The sequence below is a fragment of the Pangasianodon hypophthalmus genome, chromosome 2 (genome assembly GCF_027358585.1).
Source record: "Pangasianodon hypophthalmus isolate fPanHyp1 chromosome 2, fPanHyp1.pri, whole genome shotgun sequence".
NCBI lineage: Eukaryota > Metazoa > Chordata > Actinopteri > Siluriformes > Pangasiidae > Pangasianodon > Pangasianodon hypophthalmus.
In genome coordinates this window covers 2,168,096-2,190,238 of record NC_069711.1, presented here as the reverse complement: position 1 = coordinate 2,190,238, position 22,143 = coordinate 2,168,096, and the positions used below count along the sequence as shown (strand labels likewise).

General features: G+C 39.9%; 1 protein-coding gene across 2 annotated transcripts in view; it reads left to right on the top strand.

Moving 5' to 3' along the window:
* negr1 (neuronal growth regulator 1) overlaps positions 1–22,143 on the top strand; it is a 188,236-nt gene that overhangs the window by 97,861 nt on the left and 68,232 nt on the right. For both annotated transcript variants that reach the window (XM_034297757.2, XM_034297754.2), the window contains exons 5-6: positions 8,566–8,686; positions 14,643–14,794. In XM_034297757.2, coding sequence (XP_034153648.1) covers positions 8,566–8,686; positions 14,643–14,794 — 273 coding nt within the window. The remainder of the gene's footprint in view (positions 1–8,565; positions 8,687–14,642; positions 14,795–22,143) is intronic.

The window sequence follows — 22,143 nt, the reverse complement described above, 5'->3', positions numbered from 1 at the left end:
TTATTTTCCTCTAGTATCTTTTCTAGTTTCATCGTTTCAATAGAAAATTTTCTTTTGTTTTGATTTTATAGTTTTAGTTGCGTTGTTGTTCCTCTGTTTCTTTTGCTATTTTGGATATTACATTAAACCACTTTTGCATTCTTGATTCTGATTGGTTGGAAGGTGTTGATTTACATGAAATGTAGCTAGAAATGGATAAAAAGTATATAAATTGTAACCACTGGCAATTTGCTGTGGTATAAGAGGAATAGAACACTCAATGTTGTACTGTTATAGAAACATAACATTACAACATCGAGTTTATTTTTTGTGTTATTGATTAGTTTTCTATAACAGCACAACACCGAGTGTTTATTCCTTACTTATCTTCGTGCCTTTACAGTGCCTGGTTGTTGTACTAGTATGCGATTTTTCTGGCGTTCCTCCTTCCTGAAGAAGCTTTGAGACAATTTTATTTGTAAAAGGCGCCTCACAAATTAATTTGACTTGACAGCTTCACTTTAGACTTTTAGATTTAGACACATAAACAGATTAAACTGACAAATCTGTCTAAATTTGAGATGTTTTGTCTCGTCGTCTCTAAGAAGTTAAATGCCTTAAATGGCCATTTTGTTAAAGACTTGTAAAAACCTAAAATGGGTTAAAACATCAAATGTCAGCGTTTATTTAGACGCTTGCACTTGGAAAGTTGAGAAAGTTACACGCTTTATAAAATATGATGGATTTAATCTCATATTTGTTACATCTTTGTGTTTTAACTTTTTCATAGAAATAAGAAATACGATGCATGATTATAGATTTACAAAGGCCATTTTTGATATAATATTTTTTTTTTTTTTGTAAATAATCCTACTTTGGTATTAAAGGTGAAAATAATTCCTAGTTTCTGCTTGTCTAGTTGTAAGATTGTGCTTTTTTTTTTTTTTTTAATACATTTCCCTACTTCCTGGTCTTCCACACGGTCACTCCTCTGCACAGAAACGTTTTTAATTCTGAACAGCGAGCTAAAATCTCAGACCTCGGGAAAGTAAACTGATTAGCATGCCTGAATGGGTGATAAATATTTTGACTCCTCTTGCAGCCAAAATGTCACCTAATGTGCCAAATGTTTGAGGTAAACAAGGACCGCTATTTCCGCTCTCCAGTGAAGGGTGACTTTCAGAAAGTGGAGCTCTACAGGCTACGTTCAGTCCACTCACTTTCCCGTAATCACAAGAGTGAGCAATACTTTGTAAAGAATTTAGGTCACTGGTTAATTCATTACAGGAATGAACACAGGGCCTCCTGCGCTACATGCCACTTTGACTCAATAGGTATTTTTCTCACTTCTTTCTGGAAATGGCCAGCAGTAGTGACACTTTGGATGCATGTAACTGAATTTATTCCTGAACTCTGAGGTTAAGGTTATTAATGTGTCCAGCTCTGCTGTTGTTAGGTCATAACTCAGCTAATCAGCTTAATCTAAGGAGGGAAACGAATTCTAAAGATCGCTTTAACTATAAAATTTATATTCTAAAATTAAAATGAAACAAGGCAGTTATTTCGGATTTAAGAAAACGTGTTTACAATCCGTTTTAGAAATTCTCATCTTACTGTATAAAACACTCATTTTGTCCTGTTATAGAAAAATAATCAACCATCATGTGATGTGATGAAGGCGGAGTTACTGTTACCACCCTGAAGTTGATTATTTTCCTATAACTGCACGTTCCGAAGTGTTTTATTCCTCTTATTACAACCGCAATTTTCCAACAATTATAAATTTCTATGTATTAAAGAATGAGACTTTTTATCTGTTTATACTAACATTTAATGTTGTGGAACTTCTACAAAACAAGTTCGTTTCTGGCTGTTTTAATAGCTGTAAACAGTCGTTCTCTCACCAGCCTCTCTTTCTTTCTCTCTCTTAAAGTTAATAAGACAAAAAAAAAAAACACCCTGCAGCTTGTCATGTTCCCGAGAAACCATAAAGTGTAAACTTTTCTGTCCTGAGGATGTCGGAAAATGTAATGTTTTCTCTCTCAGCTTTACTTCTGACTGTTGTAGACCAGACCGGTTCTGTGACCAATCAGTGATTTGCACTATTTCTAGCTCCGCCCACACGTTTCTGTTCTATATCTAGGAATTATATTTAGTGATTTTTTTTTTCCAAATAGGAGTAACCTAGTTAGCATTAATCAATCTTGTTAATTGATCATGTTAATTAGCTCTATTTATGTTGGCTGCTGCTAGCAATGAACTCCTCGTGCTGAGTTTTCTGTTTAAGATGTTGTGGCATTTAAACAATATATTTAATAGAGACGGCCAAGCTGACTGCACAGAGCAGTATCAGGGAGTGTGATCGTTAAAAAATGAGCATAACGTGCCATGAATTGCACCTTGATTCACACGCAAAGTGTAAACCCTGGTGAAAGAAAAGGAAGCGTGCACGTGTCTCGGTGCTCAGTGCTCGCAGAAGTGAACTGCTCTCATGTGCAACAGTGTCTCTGCGAATACTTTGGTATACCTCGCGAATACTTTAGCGTGTGCACAATTCGCAGCACCTTGCGCTCTTTTTTAACGACCTCACTCGCCGATATTGCTCTGAGCGCTCAGGTTAGCCGTCCTTGCTCTCACTATTAATGATATAGTGTTTAAACGCAGTAAAGTTGTTTTTATCAGGTTACTTGTGTTGTAGTGTAGAATGTGGCTGTAGTTCCTCTTCTTCACACTTTGCAGTCTGTTTTGCTTTCATCATTAATTGTATATATATAAAAAAAAAAATGTCCAGATTGCTGGCATTTCATGTCGTCTGTTTATTAGAGCGACAACCTACGCTAGACTTAAATCTCATAATATCATGTCGTATCGGATGTTGCTATCGAAGCAGGTTTTATGACTACACGCAAAATGACAGATACCCAATACCGGGATCAGCATCAGTGCATCCCTTGTGGATGTTAATATTATTGTGCAAATTGCTTGATGCATTCTTTAGATTCTCATACTACTATAGTTTCATACCATAATGCAATTTTGCTTGCATTCTGCCCTGTTTCAAATTATTAAAAAAAAAAATGCTCAAAGGACTTCTTAAACCGGCTTGCGCTAGTACCAGGCGTCACTTGTCACAAATTAAAAAGAGCACAAACTTCTAATACATATGGCGAAACTTCATCCACGCTGCGTTCGTCTTCCGTCCAGCAATTTTCAAGCTGTCCCCAAAGAGCGTGCAGAGAAGAAATAATGAAAATAATCTGTTTAAAAACCAGGCTTTGAGGCACAGATGGAGGCTTGAGAGGAGCCAGGGAAACATCGAGACACTTCTAATGTGAAATAAGACGGCTCTCCAAGTGGTGAAAAGAGAGTACCAGAGCCGTATAGTATAGTGGAGTGATGTTCGTTTTTAAAATAACACTTTAGATTTCTCCGCATTGCATCGTTATTGCGTCGTGTTGCATTACCCACCTTATTTTACACACCTTCATATTATTGTGCAAAGCTGCACCATCTGTAACGGACCTGACACCAGAAATGCTCCAAATTGCATGTTATGGACTTCACTTTAAATTTTTAATCTCTGCATTGTGAGTACTAAAAGTCTATTTACTCTCAGTGCTGTTTAGCAGTGATGAAATTGGTGCCTGTATAATGCCGGCTGCTTAAATCTCTCCGTGTTTAGAGCGGATAACTGCGGAACGTCACTTTAAAAAGATGTGTTTGTTCAGCATCACAACCCCTGAACAGGAGAACAGCAGATCTTTTAAAGAATCGGATGGTAAACAGACACACTGTTGTGTAACACAAAACCTGAGGCCAGCGTTCATAGGGCTACATGACCTCTACATAAGCCCTTTATGACATCTGATATACAATATCTCTGCATAGACATTTATAAAGGCTTTCAACTGTCATAAATACTGGTTTAAGATGACATAAGCTGACATAAGATTTGGTTATAACACTTTCCTGTCTCACCTACATTCAAATGTCATGACAAGTGTAGCTCAGTGTAGCTCAGTGTACCTCTGGTATATCTTGGCATATTCATGCTCATAAGATTTTAATGAACATTTATACATAATGCAGCTTTCATAAATATTGCTTTAAGTTGACATTAAGCTGTTATAACAATTTACAGGCTGAACATGGTTCAGGTGTTATGACATCTGATTTTGTAGCTGTGTGTACTTCTGGTATATCCTGTCATAGTCATGGTTGTATGATTTCTATGAATACTTACACATAATATAGCTGTCATAAATACTGCATTAGGTTGACATTAGGTTGTTATAACACTTTCCAGGCTGATCTTGTTTCAAATGTCATGACAACTGACAATGTAACTTGGTGTACTTTTGGTATATCTTGGCATATTCATGCTTATAAGACTTTTGTGAATACTTATAGATAATACAGCTGACATAAATACTGCTTTAGGGTGACACAAGGTTGTGTTATAACACCTTCCTGGCTCATCTAAGTTCATATGTCATGACAACTGAATTTGTAGCCCAGTGTACTTCTGGTATATCCTATATTCATGTTTATAAGATTTCTATGAATACTTTCTATGAATACATAACATAGCTGTCATAAATACTGCTTTAGGGTGACATAAGATTGTGTTATAACATTTTCCAGGCAAATCTAGGTTTAAATGTCAATGACAGCTGATTTTGTAGCTCAGTGAACATATGGTATATCCTGCTCTATTCATGCTTATAAGATTTTTATGAATAGGTATGGCAAGACAGGCATCTACATAAGCCCTTCATGAGTTTTAACATACTTACATAAACATTTGTAAATAAATACATAAGCCCTTCATGCCATCTGGAATATATCTGTATAAAACAGTTTATAATAGGGCTCATTGCAGCAGATGTCACTTGTCATAAGCATTGCTTTAAGTTGACATAGGTTGATTTAAGGTTGTTATAGCATTGACTGTAGTTGACATAACGTTGTTATAACACTTTCCAGCCTGATCTAGGTTCATACATCATGACAGCTGATTTTGTAGCTCAGTGTGTGTCCGTTATATGATGGGATTCATGCTTACAGGAGTTTTATGAATACTTATAACAATACAGTAGTCTACATAAGCTCTTCATGCCGCCTGACATATACAGACATAAACATTTATAAATTCTTACTGAAACATACATCAACTGCAATAAATACTGTTTTAGGTTGAAATAAGGTTGTTAAATAACACTTTCCAGGCTGACCTAGGTTCATATGTCATGTCTAATGATTTTGTATCTCAGTGTGTGTATGGTACAATTTTTGACATAAGGTTGTTATAACACTTATTCTATTAGAAATAATGTTGTTATAGCACTTTCCAGGTTGTTCTAGGTAAATGAATGATAGTGTTCATGATACTGGTACTCCTGATTTATTCCTGCTTATAAGATTTGTATGCATACTCATAGCAATGCCATGGCATTGTAATCAGTTCTGTATATTTTATTACTGCACTTGAGTAAAGTACCTCCCATTTTCCTGTTTATAAGATTGTCATGAAGATCTATGACACTGTAATAAAGGTGTTATGTATACTTATTTTGGCCCTGGTTTTACCAGGTTCATTGTCAGCTGTTATAACACAGATCAGTCTGGAAAATGTCATAGCGTAACCTTATGTCATATGACCTGTTGGAATAATCCTTTATAAACATCTATGTAGGTTTGTGTCAGTTGTTAGCAGGAGCGGGTTTCATGAGGCCCTCTTCAACCTGCACTTAGAGAAAGCTATGTAGAGAGAGTTCAGAAATAAATAGTCTGAACACAGCCTTCCACCTCCATGACTCGCAGGTGATTTTCAAACGCTCGGTCGTCTGGAATATAAATGCACCTGACTGAAATTCAGACATTGCAAGCAATTTAACGCTAGCCAGTAAGACATAACGTGAATCTCTCCCTCTCTCTCTCTCTCTCTCTCTCTCTCTCTCTCTCTCTCTCTCTGCTGAAGAAAGTAGAATCACACCGGTTATTTTCTGTTCTCCTATTTTTGTTATTCATCTCTTCGAGTCTGTTAAAGATTTGTCAGCTTCAGTGTTTGTGTGATCCGAATGTGATTCTTGAATTATTTTTCTCTCTGAGCACCAAAGTGACTGAAAAGTGGCATCTGAGGATGCAAAACTGATAATGTAGCTCAATGTACTTCTGCCATATTGTGCTTATTGCTGTCATAAGTAATATATTAAGTTGACATAAGGTTGTTATAGCACTTTCCTGGCTGATTTTGGTTCAAACGCCATGGCAACTGATTTTGTAGCTCGGTGTATTTCTGATGTTTATTTATTTTTTTGAATATTTCTGATTCCTGTTATATTCATGCTTATAAGATTTTTATGAATACTTATGGCAATACAGACATCTACATAAGCTCTAATGCCATTTACGTTATATCTACATAAACATTTATCAATTATGAATGCTGCTTTAATCGAGCATAGCCTGACATAAGGTTGTTATAGCACTTTTTATAGTTGACATAAGGTTGTTATAGCACTTTCCAGGCTAATTTTGGTTCAAAAACCATGATTCCAAGTGATTCTGCAGCTCAGTGTTTCTGATATGTCCTAGGTATATTCATGCTTATAAGAGTTTTATGAACTCTGTACTTATAGCAATACAGACACCTACATAAGCTCTCATGCCATCTGGGTTATACCTACATAAACATTTATCGAGGCTTATTGCAGCAGTCATTGGCTGTCATCAGTGCTGCTTTAATTTGACATAGCTTTGCATAAAGTTGATATAGCACTTGTTATAGTTGACATAAGGTTGTTATAGCACTTTCAAGGCTGATCTAGGTTCATACATCATAACAGCTGATTTTGTAGCTCAGTGTACTTCTGGTACAGTATATCCTGGTATATTCATGCTTATAAGAGTTTTATGAATACTTATAGCAGTACAGACATTTACATAAGCCTTTCATGAGTTTTAACATACTTACTAAACATTTATATATCTTTATTCCAACCGATATCAGCTGTCATGCATACTGCTTTGACGTAAGAGGTTGTTGTTGTTGTTGTTGTTGTTGACATAAGGTTGTTATAGCACTTTTCAGGCTGATCTAGGTTAAAACATCATACAGGCATCTACATTATCTCTTCATGACTTCTAACATACCTACATTAGCATATATTATAGCTTATTGGAGCAGACATTTGCAGTCATAAATATTTTAGGTTATACATAATGCTTTAGGTTGACGTAAGACTGTTATAACACTTGCATTCTTTCTATCTCTGAGCACCAGCGTGACTGAAACGTGCCATCTGAGGACGTAACGTTTTAAAATCTGTTCATCCTATTCATCTGTTTATTTATATCCAACGCCAAAAAAACACGTTTGTAATGAATGCATTAAAAGGTGTCATTTGCTCCTGTTGATTGAACACAGAGGAATGATTTCATGTCTGCTCGTGACCCTGATATTACATCTCTCTCTCTCTCTCTCTCTCTTTCTCTTTTTTTTTTTTTCCCTCTCAGGCAGATTGGAATAAATAAAATGGCCAGTACTTACAGACGGGTCTCTCACTCCAGCACAGTCATTTGCACAGTGTTTGAGAATATGAAACAACCTTCATTTCATTTCATTCTCCCACAGCCTGCTCGTGCTTTTCAGCCTATACACGTCCGTTAAGCAATTTATCAGCACGCAACTCGTTTTCCTTTCTCCAGCCCGGGAGAGAACTGGTCTTTCCCAGCACCGTGCTCATAACATTTCCTTTGCTTTGACCACGACAGGGTTTTTATCTTATTAGTTTGCATATTTTGTTCAGTTAAGAGTTGATTACAGCATAAAGTAACGTTTCTTACCTCTGCTTTTAGAAGGGTTTTTGGTACAGTTGTGTGCAAAATTATTGGCACCCTTCAGAATAGGCATAAAAGACTGCATATACTTGGACTTGGCCATTGGTGGGTATTTCAACATATAAGTAATTCAAAATATGCCCCTAAATCAACACAGAAATTATTAAATTGGTTTTGTGAAAGTATCTGAATCAGGACTGGGCGATATGACAATATAATATGGATATTCTAATAAATTATGGCATATGTCTCTTCTGTGATATTGTGATCTATTTTTAAATAACAATGAGATTTTTTTACAATTTTGAATCTTAAAAAATTGTAAAACGTTATGTTTCCTTTGTTTTCAGTGATGATTTATTTTTGTAGACATTAAATGTGTCATCGAACTTTTTTTTTTTTTATTTTTTAAGTTTTTTTTTTAATGCAACACTACTGTTGTATATCGTGATACACATCGTGTGTCGTGAAGAAATGTCTTCAAATACCGTGATATGATATTTTGTCATGTTGCTCATTTGTAATCCCGATGGATTTGAACCTTATGCACAAACCTAAGACCAGGACCCGAGTTTCTCTATAAGGGATAAGCGTCTCCATCTGTCTTGCTATTCTCTCTAGGCAAGGTTTCACCAGATATTGATTAATAGGAGGTGCCAATAATACTGAAACCAGTATTTTTGCAGTACAACTTGGGTTCATTTTCATGCTCTAATAACACATATTTGGGTTTTCTCTCTCCAGTTCCACCGTCTATCCATGAGATGAAGAGTCACGGGGTCCGACCCGGTTACACGGCGCTGCTGAGGTGTGAGGCGGCCGCCGTCCCCACTCCGGTTTTCGAGTGGTACAAAGGAGAGAAGAGGTAAGAGAAAAAAAAAAAAAAAAAAAAAAAAAAAACATAAACACGATGATAAAAATCCTGGGTTTTATCTCATGTTTGTTTGTCGTTGATATATTTACTCGTCATACATTATCATGCATTATGACTCAGATCGTCCTCGATTTGCACTGAAAATGTCAGTAGGCCTGTCATGTAATATACACATTCCTCTGTAAATATTCAGGCCATATGACAAGATGAGAAACGTTCCTCTTTAAGAGCTTCAGGGAAACATGGGATTAACGCCCCCTCTTTACTGGGGTTTTTTTTTTTTTTTCCGGTTGAATATTCATAATCACTATTCATACTCTCGAGACTCAGGAGCACTCGGTATGCGTCCCTGCACATCTAAAATTCAATCAGATTATTTCTAGCTCACAGCTCTTATCGTTGAGGTAAAACTCACGCCTTCCTTTTCCTTCCTTCTGCCCTTCCTGCTATGGGGGATTCATATAGCGTAAGGCTTAACCTTGCATTTTAATTAAATGTTTGCATAACCTCAGCAGCAGTAAAGAGCATTCGCAGTTTACGCGTCAATCAGCGTCGACTCAAGTGGTGGTTCTTGAATTTAAATACCAAATTACCCCATTACCCGTCATTTACCCACTCTTTTTGAGTACGATCTGAATCAGCAGTTCACAGTGCGCTAATTGTAATTATAGGCTTCACTCAATTTATTCAAATTGCCAAGGAGGCGTATTTGGCTTTACTTCTGGAGTTTGCCTAATTTAAGACTTTACGTTTGTTATGCTCAGAAAGCCATTAGCTTGTTTTCCTGCTTTCTCATCAATCTATACGATAGATAGATACTCCATTATTAATGGCGCTGGCTCTTAAACGATCCACGGGGCGCACACGCGGAGATACAGGACAGATACAGTGGCGTGCAGAAGTTTGCACACTCTATGGTTTTTGAATGGAGAAAGCCAAAGTGTACATCTGTTTTACAATTTATCTACAAAAGGATATAAACTCTAAATGTTAAAAATGAAATGTTGATGGATCCTGTAACACGACAGCAAACCCACATGTCACTAAAATAAACAAAAATATTTGCTTTCTCGGCATCCGGATTTGCAGAATATGCTGTATGTCATGGTAAATTTATATATGTGTGTGTGTGTGTGTGTGTGTGTGTGTGTGTGTGTGTGGGAGACAGGATCCAAAAGCTGCACAGAGCATAATGACCCAGGTTTTGAAGGCAAAATATGAGCGTATGGATTAGTAGCGAATATTTATATCACATGCAGAAAGAGGACGGCATGGTGGTGTCTCACAGCCGGTTCCTGGGTCGATCTTGAGCTTGGAAGCTTGGATTACTGTCTGTATGGAGTTTCTGCATGTTCATGTTCATGTTCATGTCCTTCTCATGTCCGTGTGGGTTTTATCATGGGGTCTCAAGTTTCCTCCAACTTCCCAAAAACATGCTAAGTGTTTTCGGCTGCTCTGAAATACCTCTAGGTGTAAATGAGTGTGTGTGTGTGTGGCACCCTGTGATGGACTGGCGTCCCATCCTGAGTGTATTCCCAGTTCGCTCCCAGTGTTCCCAGGATAGTCTCCAGATCCACTTGCGACCCGGACCAGAATAAAGCGCTTACTTGAAATGAATGAAATGAATACAGAATGAGTGTGGATGGGAGGGGGGGGGGCGCATACTTTTGAACTGGAGTCATTTTCATTTTTTTCACTGTTACTATCTTATCATACACATTTGCCCAACTGTGAAAATGAACTTATGAGGGAAAAAAAAAAACACACTAAATGTCTTGTTTCTGTAAATTAAACTCTTTTGTCTGCCATATTTTGCCCTGAGGGGGCACAAACTTTTGCACTGTATAATAAATGTAATGATAATGAATTGTGTGTTTTTCATCTGCAGTCATGATTGCTCTCGTTTTATTCCGTTTTCGTTACCTGCCTTTTAGGTTTTATATATCGATTACAACGTTTTGCTAATGACGTGTAAAGCTCTGAATGGCTCAGCTCCGGTATATCTTACTGATCTTCTGAAGCAGTATAACCCATCTCAACTCCTTTGTTTTTTTTCTGTATCAAAAAAATATGGGAGGGGCATATTGTATCTTCCCTGCCAATCACAGCAACACTAGCCAATCGTCGGTGTCTGTAGGCTCGTGTATGCGGAAGAGGGCAGATAGCGCTGTGTTCCCGAGTGTGTTACGCTGCCATGTGATGCAGCACGTGTCTGATGTTAGAGAACTGGCTGGTGGGTCGGAATTGTCCAAGACTAAATTAGGGAGGGGAAAAAATCTGATTGTGATAAATCTATTAAAGTTTTTAGTTTTATTACTGTTGTTATTTGTTAGTATCCTTTATCATTTTTATTTTGCTGTGATTCCTTGTTTTGCTTTAAATGTTGTTTTATTCTTTTATGTGATTTTGCTTATTGTTTATGACCGTGGATTATTTTATACTTTGTTTTATTTTTTGTCTTTTATTTAAAGCGCTTTGAGAGTTTGGACTCGAAATGAAAAAAGTTATACAAACAAAGATTTTTGAAATAATTTATTTTTTTGTTTTTGGGAGAAATGAGTCACATGAGCTGTGATTGATGATTGATGTCAGCTTTGAGTAACTTAGAAATGTCACTGCAGGTCACCATGGGCCAGTAGCATTCGCAACCTTGTGAAGGTTTGGTCCATGTAAAACCTTTTGCTAACATTTTAACAAATCTCAGTAGGAGGGCAAACAACAGCTGCTTGGAGATTTGCGGGACATAAGGTCAGGCGCGTCTCCTCGGCTCGGAGAGGAACACGGATACTCCATCAATTCAAATGCGGTTAGGGAGGCGCCGCGCTGCTAGGGCTCCCGTTCTCGCCACATTTCACCTTAGTTTCAGAGCTTGTCAGACATGCAACCCGTGTGCGATGCTGATGACAAGCCGGCGTTCAGGAGCTCTCCGGTCGCATCGGTGGCATTTGCAGACTCGCAGCACTGTACTGTTTGTACATGGCTTCTGTTAATTTGCAGTGCACTCATAAATATTAGCTTATTGTGCTGTCACATGTCATTAACGAGTCATGATTATGAATATTAACGACGTCGGGTTTTGATCAGGAGTCTCTGGGAAACACCGCTGACTCGGCTTGTCATTGTGGTGTGAAGTTAACCGATTGTATTGATTTAATTGGGGCGTTTTTTTTACAGCCGTGTCGATTAGCGTTGACGTCTTTGAGTGCTATATGGCTGGGGGAGTTAAAAAAGATGCAGCGGCAGGCGTTTATTGTATGTGGGTCATGTCCTCTTTACACCCTCTAGGGAAATAGTAATGTCAGAACAGCAGATGTGGGTAAAAAAAAAAAAAAAAAAAACTGGGGAAAAAAAAGAGAGACTAGGGATTCAGCAATATAAATGTTTTTTTTTCAGACTTTCTGCAAATACAGCTACGATTATGTACAAGTACGTAATACAGAAATGAGTGAAGAGCACTTATACTGGGTAAGAGCTGTTATTTTCACTCACCTAGCATCGTCTTTCTCACCTAGCTAGTCTTAGCTGCTGCGGATGAACTTTCTCGTGCTGAGTTTATCACTTTATCATTATCACTTGTACGAAAATACTGTATTTCCTCCTCTTGATATTTTTACAAAGCACAATTTGCAGTCTGCTTTGCTTTGTTTGCGTCATGAATCGTAAAATACCAAAAGCATAAACGGTAGATTTATTAAAAATCAAAAATCTCTTATTTAGATAAATGTTCAGACCTTTTAATCAGCAACTTTGGTGGCAATTACAACTTTGAGAAAAAAAAAAAAAAAGAAAAATAATATCTTTTTTTTTAAAAAAAAAAAAAGATATAAAAGATTGACTATTTGTGTTTATTTAAAAATATTTCTTGGGCGTGTCATAAATTTTTGCCTTGTACCTATATTTTTGAGATATATATATAAAAATATAGGTAAAAATATGTATATATGTGTATTTTATATATATATATATATATTTTTAAAAGTAGTTCTAATGATGATTGGATTTTTTTTTAGAACACGAACAAATATTTTTTCCATTTTGTTTTGAGCAGAAAATGTCAGTTATTGATATTGATATAGTGATATTTCTTTTATACAATAATTTTAAAATTTTATCATATTTTTTGCTGATTTTTAAGGAGGGTGCCAATAATACTGGGAGTATATGTCTAAATTGATTCCCTAATTCATGAATAATTAATGAGTGCCTGTTGGTTAATTAATCCCAAAGTGAAGGTTGCGTCCCAATTCACGCGTTACGCGGTAAATAGTAACGACATCGTTGACGGAGTGTTGTGCGTACTCTTTCGTGCGAAATTTTGTGGTTTCATTCGCAGCCGAATAAATCCAACCAGCGAATGTCTTGATGTCGAGCGAACTAATTATGACCTCTTGATACGTTAAAAACGTCAGCTAGCTAGTGAGCTACAGTAACAAAATCGTAAAGAGAAGAATGATACTGCTTTTACCGACCAGAGACTTCAGCCACGCCCTCTTGTTTTCTATTGGCTCGCAACACAAAGGTTTGTGACCTCACAGATCAAAGTTCACCTAGATAGCATCTTTGCGATGTGAAAGTATCCGCTAACAGAAGCGAACTCCATCGTTCCACGTTCATTCCCTTTTTGTTTGTGTTTGGTCTGATGCTGTCTCCCATATCGCCATGGCAACAAGTCAAAAAATAGTAAATGTTATGGCTAAACGGTAGATTATTGGCACTTCTGTAAAGCCGTAAAGCAGAGGTGGACGCAGGGTCGCGTTAATATTTAATAAAGCCTCAACCTACACACAAATCAAAGCTCTTGATGTTCAGCTCAGCATTTGGAAGCCTCTGTAGAGCAAAGGTCACGACCCCGGTGTAACACGCCATGTATATTAAACATCATTTCGCACAAAACTGCTGTCAGCGAATCCCTATATGACAAACGATTAGCGATTATTGGAATTAAGTCAGCGCAGGAGGACGCCGTGTTTCTGTACAGCTCACGGTCTTTGTTATAACAGACTGCAGGAGTTCTTAAAGCCTTAATTAGTATGAAATTACATTTTACATAATGACATCTTATAAATATTTCACATTTTTGATCTCGGACGTTAGGCTCTTCATAGTATCTTTTTTTCGCTGATGCAATTGAAATACCACACGCTGACACGCTGACACACTGACGTAAATTCGTTTCGCTAAATTCGCACGTGTATGAGGTACGGTAAACAGAGGCTAACGTTAGCTACCTGCTATTGTGTTAGCATGCACCGAGAAGAAGAAGTATGACAAAAAGTACAAATTTTCTTTCTGACTCTGATACCTACGGTACCTCATTGTGTACTGGGCTGTAATTTTATTTTAAACACTTTGAAAATGTGATTTTTTTTCGAAAGATTTTGTCATTCTGTCATTTTACTTTTTTTTTTTGGAATATTTTTATGTAAGGAATAAAACATTCCATGTCGTGCTGTTATAGAAAAATAATCAGCAATAGGGCTACTGTTACCACAGGAAGCGATTTATTTCTCAATCAATTTACGAAGGATTGTATACGTATACTGTCGTGAAATGTTTGCGAAACAAGCTACTTCCTGTTTTCACTCACGTTTGTTTATACGCATCTTGTCATGTTACTGAAATCCATAAAACATAAACTCTTCTGTCCTGAAGATGTCAGAAATCTGAAAGCTACAGCTTTACCTCTGACTGTTACAAAGTACTAACACTGGAGACTCCTTCCATAATTGTAAAACTAAATTACAGAAAACTTCGCCATATCAATAATTACGTATGTTTTCAAATCATATGTTTATATGGAGCATCTGCGTGTGAATGAGCTGTTGCTATAGAAACGATAACGAAACTGTCAGACCTGCTGTTTTAGAGAATTAATCACCACCTTCTGACCAATCCTTCCTTCTTGTCGAGTCTTGACGTGATGTTTGTGTTTGCCGTGTGTTTTCAGACTCAGCAAGGGTCAAGCAGGCATCGACATCAAGAACGTGAGCTCCAGGTCTATCCTCACAGTGAGTAACGTCACCGAGGATCGCTATGGCAACTACACCTGCGTGGCTGTCAACAAGCTGGGAGCGGCCAACGCCAGCGTGCCTCTGATTCGTAAGTAACAAGCTAACGAGGCTAACAAAGCCCTGTTTCCTGCTGTCTGGCTCTCATTCAGCTCAGGGTTGCTTTTTTTGTTCGCAAAAACCGGTTTGCGTACACTTCCATACTCACCGTCACCTGTGTGTATTGTGTATGGATGCGTGTGTATCAGGTAAGGAGGTGTTTTTGTGTGTGGTGAAATTTTGAGGTGCGTTTTTTTTTCTTTCTTTTTTTCTTTTTTTTTTTTCTTTTCTTTTTGATTAGGAGGTTTCAGATGTAACAGTGAAAGCGAGACAGCTGAGAAGGTGAACTCAGCCGGCTATGAGGAGATAGCTTTAAAGCAGGCAGATGGAAAGAGCCACACGAGTCCCGTAGTTTTAAATGAAGCACATCAAAGAGACGAGCGAGCCGGAGAAAGCTTTCCCGTCCTACTGAAGACGCAGAGGCTGTGATGCGGGAAAAGCTCAAGAGAAAAAAAAGGCCGAAAGGCTGCTTCTTCTCCTCCTTCTTCTTCTTCTTCTTCTTCCTCCTCTCGTCTCGTCTCGTCTCACCTCGTCCTCCCTCCTCTTCCCCTCTCTCTGTCTCCGAGCTGCTGTGCTACTCTTTATCATGAACGCTAATGAAAAGAAAAGCCATTGCACTGTTGTCCTAATGAGAAATGGCAAGCAATTCCTGCACAACACACACTGCCACATTTGTGCAAATTACAAATCCGAGAGGCAGCCATCATTACCTCAGACTAAATTGGTGCTATAATATCAGTCAATAAGTATTGATGGAGCCGACATGGACGCAGACTCGCGTTAATATTTAATACAGCCTCAGCCCAGACTCAGGGTTTGAGTGGAAATCAAAGCTCTGTGTGATATTTAGTGTTCCGGTGTAGGGCAAAGGTCATGACCCCGGTGTGATGTGACACGTGTGTTAGACATCATTCCAAGCAAATCCTTTGTTGGAAAACTTGTAGTGATGTATTGAGGTTTCTACTCAGCTGTCTGTCTTAAATTCCTGCGTGTAATCAAGGGATGTTTTAGCTCCTATAGATACTGTGGCCACACCCACTTTTGACCACTCCCACTTGCGCTTACATAACTATGACCACGCCCACTGTTGACCACTCCCACTAGCTCCTACCAAAACTTACCATGCACATTACTGACAACTCCCAGCAGCTCTGTGACCACGCCCACTCTGACTGTTTAACTACTGAAACTGATCATGCTGGATATTGGTTGCTCCAACCAGGTCCTGCAGAAACTGTTACCACACCCACTATTAACCACTCCCACCAGCACTTACAGAAACTGTGACCACACCCAGCATTGACCACTCCCACTACCTCTTACAGAAATTGTTACCAAACACAGAATTGACCAGACCCACCAGGTCCTACTGAAACTGACCACAATTACTATTAACCACACCCACCAACTCCTATAGAAACTACGAACACACCCACTATTAACCACACCCCCCAACTCCTATAGAAACTACGAACACACCCACTATTAACCACACCCACCAGCTCCTACAGAAACTACGAACACACCCACTATTAACCACACCCACCAGCTCCTACAGAAACTACAAACACACCCACTATTAACCACACCCACCAGCTCCTACAGAAACTATGAACACACCCACTATTAACCACACCCACCAGGTACTATGGAAACTGACCACACCCACCAGCTCCTCCAGAAACTGTGACCATACCTACTATTGACCACACCCACTCTTTCCTCCTTTCTTTCTTTCTTTCTTTCTTTCTTACATACCTTTTGTAGTCCTTAGTTCCGTTCTGCCATTCTCACATTCTCTTTTTTCACTGTCTATCTTTCTCTCTGTCATACCTTCTTTATTTTTTTATTATTTTTCTTTCCTTCTTTCTTTCTGTTTTCTTTTTTCCATAGAGAAAATGGCCTCTCTTCCTCGCCCACATTTCCTTTCAACAAGTTATCTGAGCGAGAAATAGTGTAGAAGCACTCGGAATAAAGCTCCAGTGACTCGAGTGAGAGGACACTCCGTCCAATCCACCATGCTAATCAATCACAAGCGGTTGTCACGGTTACCTTGCCGTTGCTGTGGCCCCGGGAGCGCGGGATACAGGCGTGGCGGTTACAGGGCAGGGACGTGAAAAGGAGCGATGAAATAGACGGTGAAATCGAACAGCTGCGATGTGAGTTTATTCGCATGAATGTCATTTTTGTGCAGAGGGGTCACTCGTACTCTGAATAACTCTCTGGCACGTCGCATCTATCTTACCCCCGCGAGCTCCGCCCCCGTTTCTATTCCTGTTTCCACATCAATCACGCATCCGATTGGCCCTGACTGCACTCAGCTGCACTCAGCTGCCTTTTTCACCCTCAAGCATGCCGTTACTCATAAAAGAGAGCTGCCAAGTCCTGATTGCACACCATTTATGTCCCAACAGTTCAGAGCTGCGTGCTGGACAAAAGGATTCATAATTCAGCCAAATCCTCATAAACCTGAAACCGAGTTCAATTTACAATCAGCGCAATCTCTGTGTGTTCAGAATGTTCTGCTATTTTAGTTTCTCTTAGTTTGGTTTAATGTTTAGTTTATCTATCTATCTATCTATCTATCTATCTACCTGTCTTCATTACTCTGTCTTTCTTTTATCCTGTATTTTGTATCTTTGTTTCTTTAGTTCCTTCCTTAGTTCCTTCATTACCTCATTTTCTTCTACCTGTCTTTCTTCCCTCTATTCCTGTCCTTCCTTCCTTCCTTCCTCTACCTCAGTACCTTTTGTCTTTCTTTCGTTCTTTCTTTCTTATCTCATCTGAAGCTGCTCTGTTCTACTCTGAGTGGTGATGTGAGGAAGCAGGGCTGTGGATGTTTTGGTGTTTAGTAGAAATGTTGATGTGTTGTGGTTTTCAGACACTGTCTCTCAGACAGAGATGATGAACAGCAGGCCGGCAGACGCTCGTCTCTCTCATTGATTCCTTTCTCATATTGCAGCGCAGTGGTTTTTTGACGTGGCGCTGTTTTGAAGGCTGAGTTTCATTGACTGGAACTCCGGCGAAGACGCTACAGCTCACTGGGGACCGGACTGCCTGAAAATGAGGTGGTGTGCCGTGCCGAGACGCTTTTCTCCCCGTTTGGGCTATAAACACCTGGCGGCCAACATTAACGAGGCAGAGCGATAGAACAGAGCCTGGAGAAAGAGAGGCTTTCACTGCAGAGCTACAAGCTGCAAAACGAGGATCCAGTCAAACACTTCTCAATTAGTGCCCTCTGTTGTGTCTCTAATGATAAGCATGAATTAGTCTCAGAAACGACTCCTCACACACGACCTTCACTTTTACACAGGCTGCATTAAGAAACCGTCATTCTATGCGCCATCCACACTCTACGCAATCTACTGCAGTCTACCACACTACCTGCACTCTACCACACTACCCTCACTCTACCACACTACCCGCAGTCTACCACACTACCCGCACTCTACCACACTACCCGCAGTCTACCACACTACCCGCAGTCTACCACACTACCCGCAGTCTACCACACTACCCGCACTCTACCACACTACCCGCACTCTACCACACTACCCGCAGTCTACCATACTACCCGCAGTCTACCACACTATCCACACTCTACCACACTACACGCACTCTACCACACTACCCGCACTCTACCACACTACCCGCAGTCTACCACACTACCCGCAGTCTACCACACTACCCGCACTCTACCACACTACCCGCACTCTACCATACTACCCGCAGTCTACCATACTACCCGCACTCTACCACACTACCCGCACTCTACCACACTACCCACACTCTACCACACTACCCACACTCTACCACACTACCCGCACTCTACCACACTACCCGCACTCTACCACACTATCCACACTCTACCACACTACCCACACTCTACCACACTACCTGCAGTCTACCATACTACCCGCACTCTACCACACTACCCGCACTCTACCACACTACCCACAGTCTACCATACTACCTGCACTCTACCAGACTACTCGCAGTCTACCACACTACCTGCAGTCTACCACACTACCCTCACTCTACCACACACTGCCACACACACTACCACACTATCTGCACTCTACCACACACTGCCACACACACTGCCACACTATCTGCACTTTACCACACACTGCCACAGAGTGCGAGTAGTGTGGGAGAGTGCAGCAGAGTGCGGGTAGTGTTACCACACTATCTGCACTCTACCACTCTCAACCACACACTGCCACACACACCACCACACTACCCGCACTCTACCACATACTGCCACACTACCCGCACTCTACCACGCACTGCCACACTACCCGCACTCTACCACACACTGCCACACTACCCGCACTCTACCACACACTGCCACACTACCCGCACTCTACCACGCACTGCCACACACACTACCACTCTATCTGCACTCTACCACACTCAACCACACACACTACCACTCTATCTGCACTCTACCACGCTCAACCACACACCGCCACACTATCACACTACGCAGTCTATCACACTACCCTCAGTGTACCGCACTCTATCACACACTGCCACACACACTGCCACACTACTGCATTCAACCACACACTGTCACACTACCTGCACTCTACCACATTCTGCCACACTATACCACACTCTGCCACACTACCCACACTCTACCACACTACCCACACTCTACCCGAACTCTACCCCACTCTGCTACACTCTACCACACTATCTACACTCTACCCGAACTCTACCACACTCTGCCACACTCTACCCACACTCTACCACACTACCCACACTCTACCCGAACTCTACCCCACTCTGCTACACTCTACCCACACTCTACCACACTACCCACACACTACCCACACTCTACCACACTCTGCCACACTACCCACACTCTGCCACACTACCCGTACTCTGCTGCACTCTCCCACACTACTCGCACTCTATACACTCTACTACACTACCCGCAATCTACCCGAACTCTACCTCACTACCCGCACTCTGCTGCACTCTACCACACTACCCGCACTCTACACACTCTACCGCACTGTACACACTACCGGTACGCTACACACTCTACGCACTACCCGCACTACCAGCACTCTACTGCACTACCTGCACTCTACTGCACTACCTGCACTCTACACACTCTACCGCACTACCTGCACTCTACTGCACTACCCATTGTTTGTTTGTTGTATTTTAATAAAATATTCTTCAAGTAATTTGCCAGCACATAGCAGAAAAGACTCCTCTCTTATCTTTGCAATTTATGCCTCCATGAATTGTGTGGAAGCAGCACAATTTCTCAGCTTGCTGCTTGCTGTGGGAAAAAAAACGCAATGTTATTTCCGGATGAGATGCAATTCCGTGCTCTGTAATGTGTTTTGCTTTTTTGCGCGTGCAAACAGATTGTCTGCATACACGCCAAGCTGCTATTATAGAATACAATGTATCCTGGTTTATGATGCTTCACAATGTGGCCCGCTTTATTGGCGAATCTGTATTAATGGGGTTTGTGTAGTACTTATTGCGTGTGTGTGTGTGTGTGTTCTGTTGTACACTGAGGCCTGTCCACATGTATATGGATATTTTTGAAAACACATTTTTTGCATCTATGTTTTTAAAATAATTCCCATGCCAACCAGTGAGGTGGTGACAGAATGTCATAACTTGTTCACCTCAGGAGTAACATTACGAGATGTGTATTGAGCAGGAGAGAAAGCGAAGTATGCTGGAAAAACACCAACACGGTGAAAATTCTTTCATTTATTCCTTCATCTTCAGTAACTGCTTTATCCTGGTGAGGATCGTGGTTGGGCTAAAATTCTACAAACTACTTCTAAGCACTTGATTTATAAGTACAGTCAAAATACATAGCTAAAAACGTGAACACAAAACTGCAGCTTCTTTAATTCAATCACAAATATGAATAAATATAATAAAGTGTATATATAATCAATCGTAAAAATCAATCCCACAAACAACACAATCAAGTATTTTCATATTTAAACATTTCTAGTTCCGAATCTTTTCCAATTTTTACTCCGATATGTGATCCATTATTTTTTTGTTGCCATCTTTCCAATACTGATCCTGGGTATCAGATCGGCACCATCTCTTTTTCATACATTTGGACTGATGATGAGGGTTTTATCTGAAATCTCTGTTTGCTGAACGATTTGTAGAACCGAAGCGGTAGATTCAGGAGCAGTACAGCGAGTATCATATTCTGGCGCTTCAGCACAAGTGAAATGAAATTCGCAAACACGTTATTAAACAAGAAATTACAGACCACAAAGTAACAACGTGATCAGTAGACGTGATAAATGGAGTCCTAGTGCATTTATAACACACGCAATCATATTTTGTTATACAAAACATTTTCAAAAATATTAGAATACATGTGGATGGAGCATGAATTGTTATGTTAGCATGTCCACCTACCACAATCTTCTACCCCAGGGGTGTCAAACTCATTTTTAGTAATCAGTCCAATGCCCAGTGGGCCGGACCAAAAAAAAAAAAAAAAAAAAGGTTTAGTGCCCAATAACATATCAATTAGTCCTCTTAAAAGTGCAATAGTCAATTTCCTTATTTATGACTTTTCCGAAAAATGTGGAACAATACATAGAACATGATAAGAAATAATGGTTTATGCCACAGCCTCAGCACAAGTGTGTTACGTGGCTGAGAAAACCTGTTTGGAAAATTGTGTTATGGTCCGGAGTGCTTATTTGTGTTTGAATGAGCTTCCTGTCAGTCACTGTATAGACACGCCTCAACACCCCTTCACTCCGCCCCCATCTCGCTCTCAAATCAGCAAGCACCCAGTGCAGCCCGGTAATTCTCCCGTGAACGAAATTAAAGACAAGAAATGCAGTAAAAGCAGAATAAACACTGGCAGCACTTTTTCAAGACAGAGTCATTTATTACTGGTGAAGGGGATGAAGCTGGACGCTGAATTAGCGACGTTGCTCCAGGACAGGTCTGAAAACACAATCTGTATAAAGCTTTGAATCGTTTCACAGGCCGGCTTTTCATAACAAATCAAGTAGATATGTTTTTGGGTTTTCATTACAAAGAAATATGGACAGCGACATCCTCATAAATCACTATGATCCGAATTTTGAGTGTTTATAGAGTTATAACTCGGCCAGATTTCGGATAATTATTGTGTCATAAACCACAAATGTCTGCGTACACTTGAAAGTGATGTCATGACCGTCCTTGCTAATGCTAAACGCGTTGAACGACTGTAGGTTCTGGGGGTGGAGCTTTGTGTACGTGGGCGGGAAGGGAGGGGCAGTCTCAACGACTTCATCAAAAAATCATTTAAATCTTATTCAACGCTACCTGTTATTT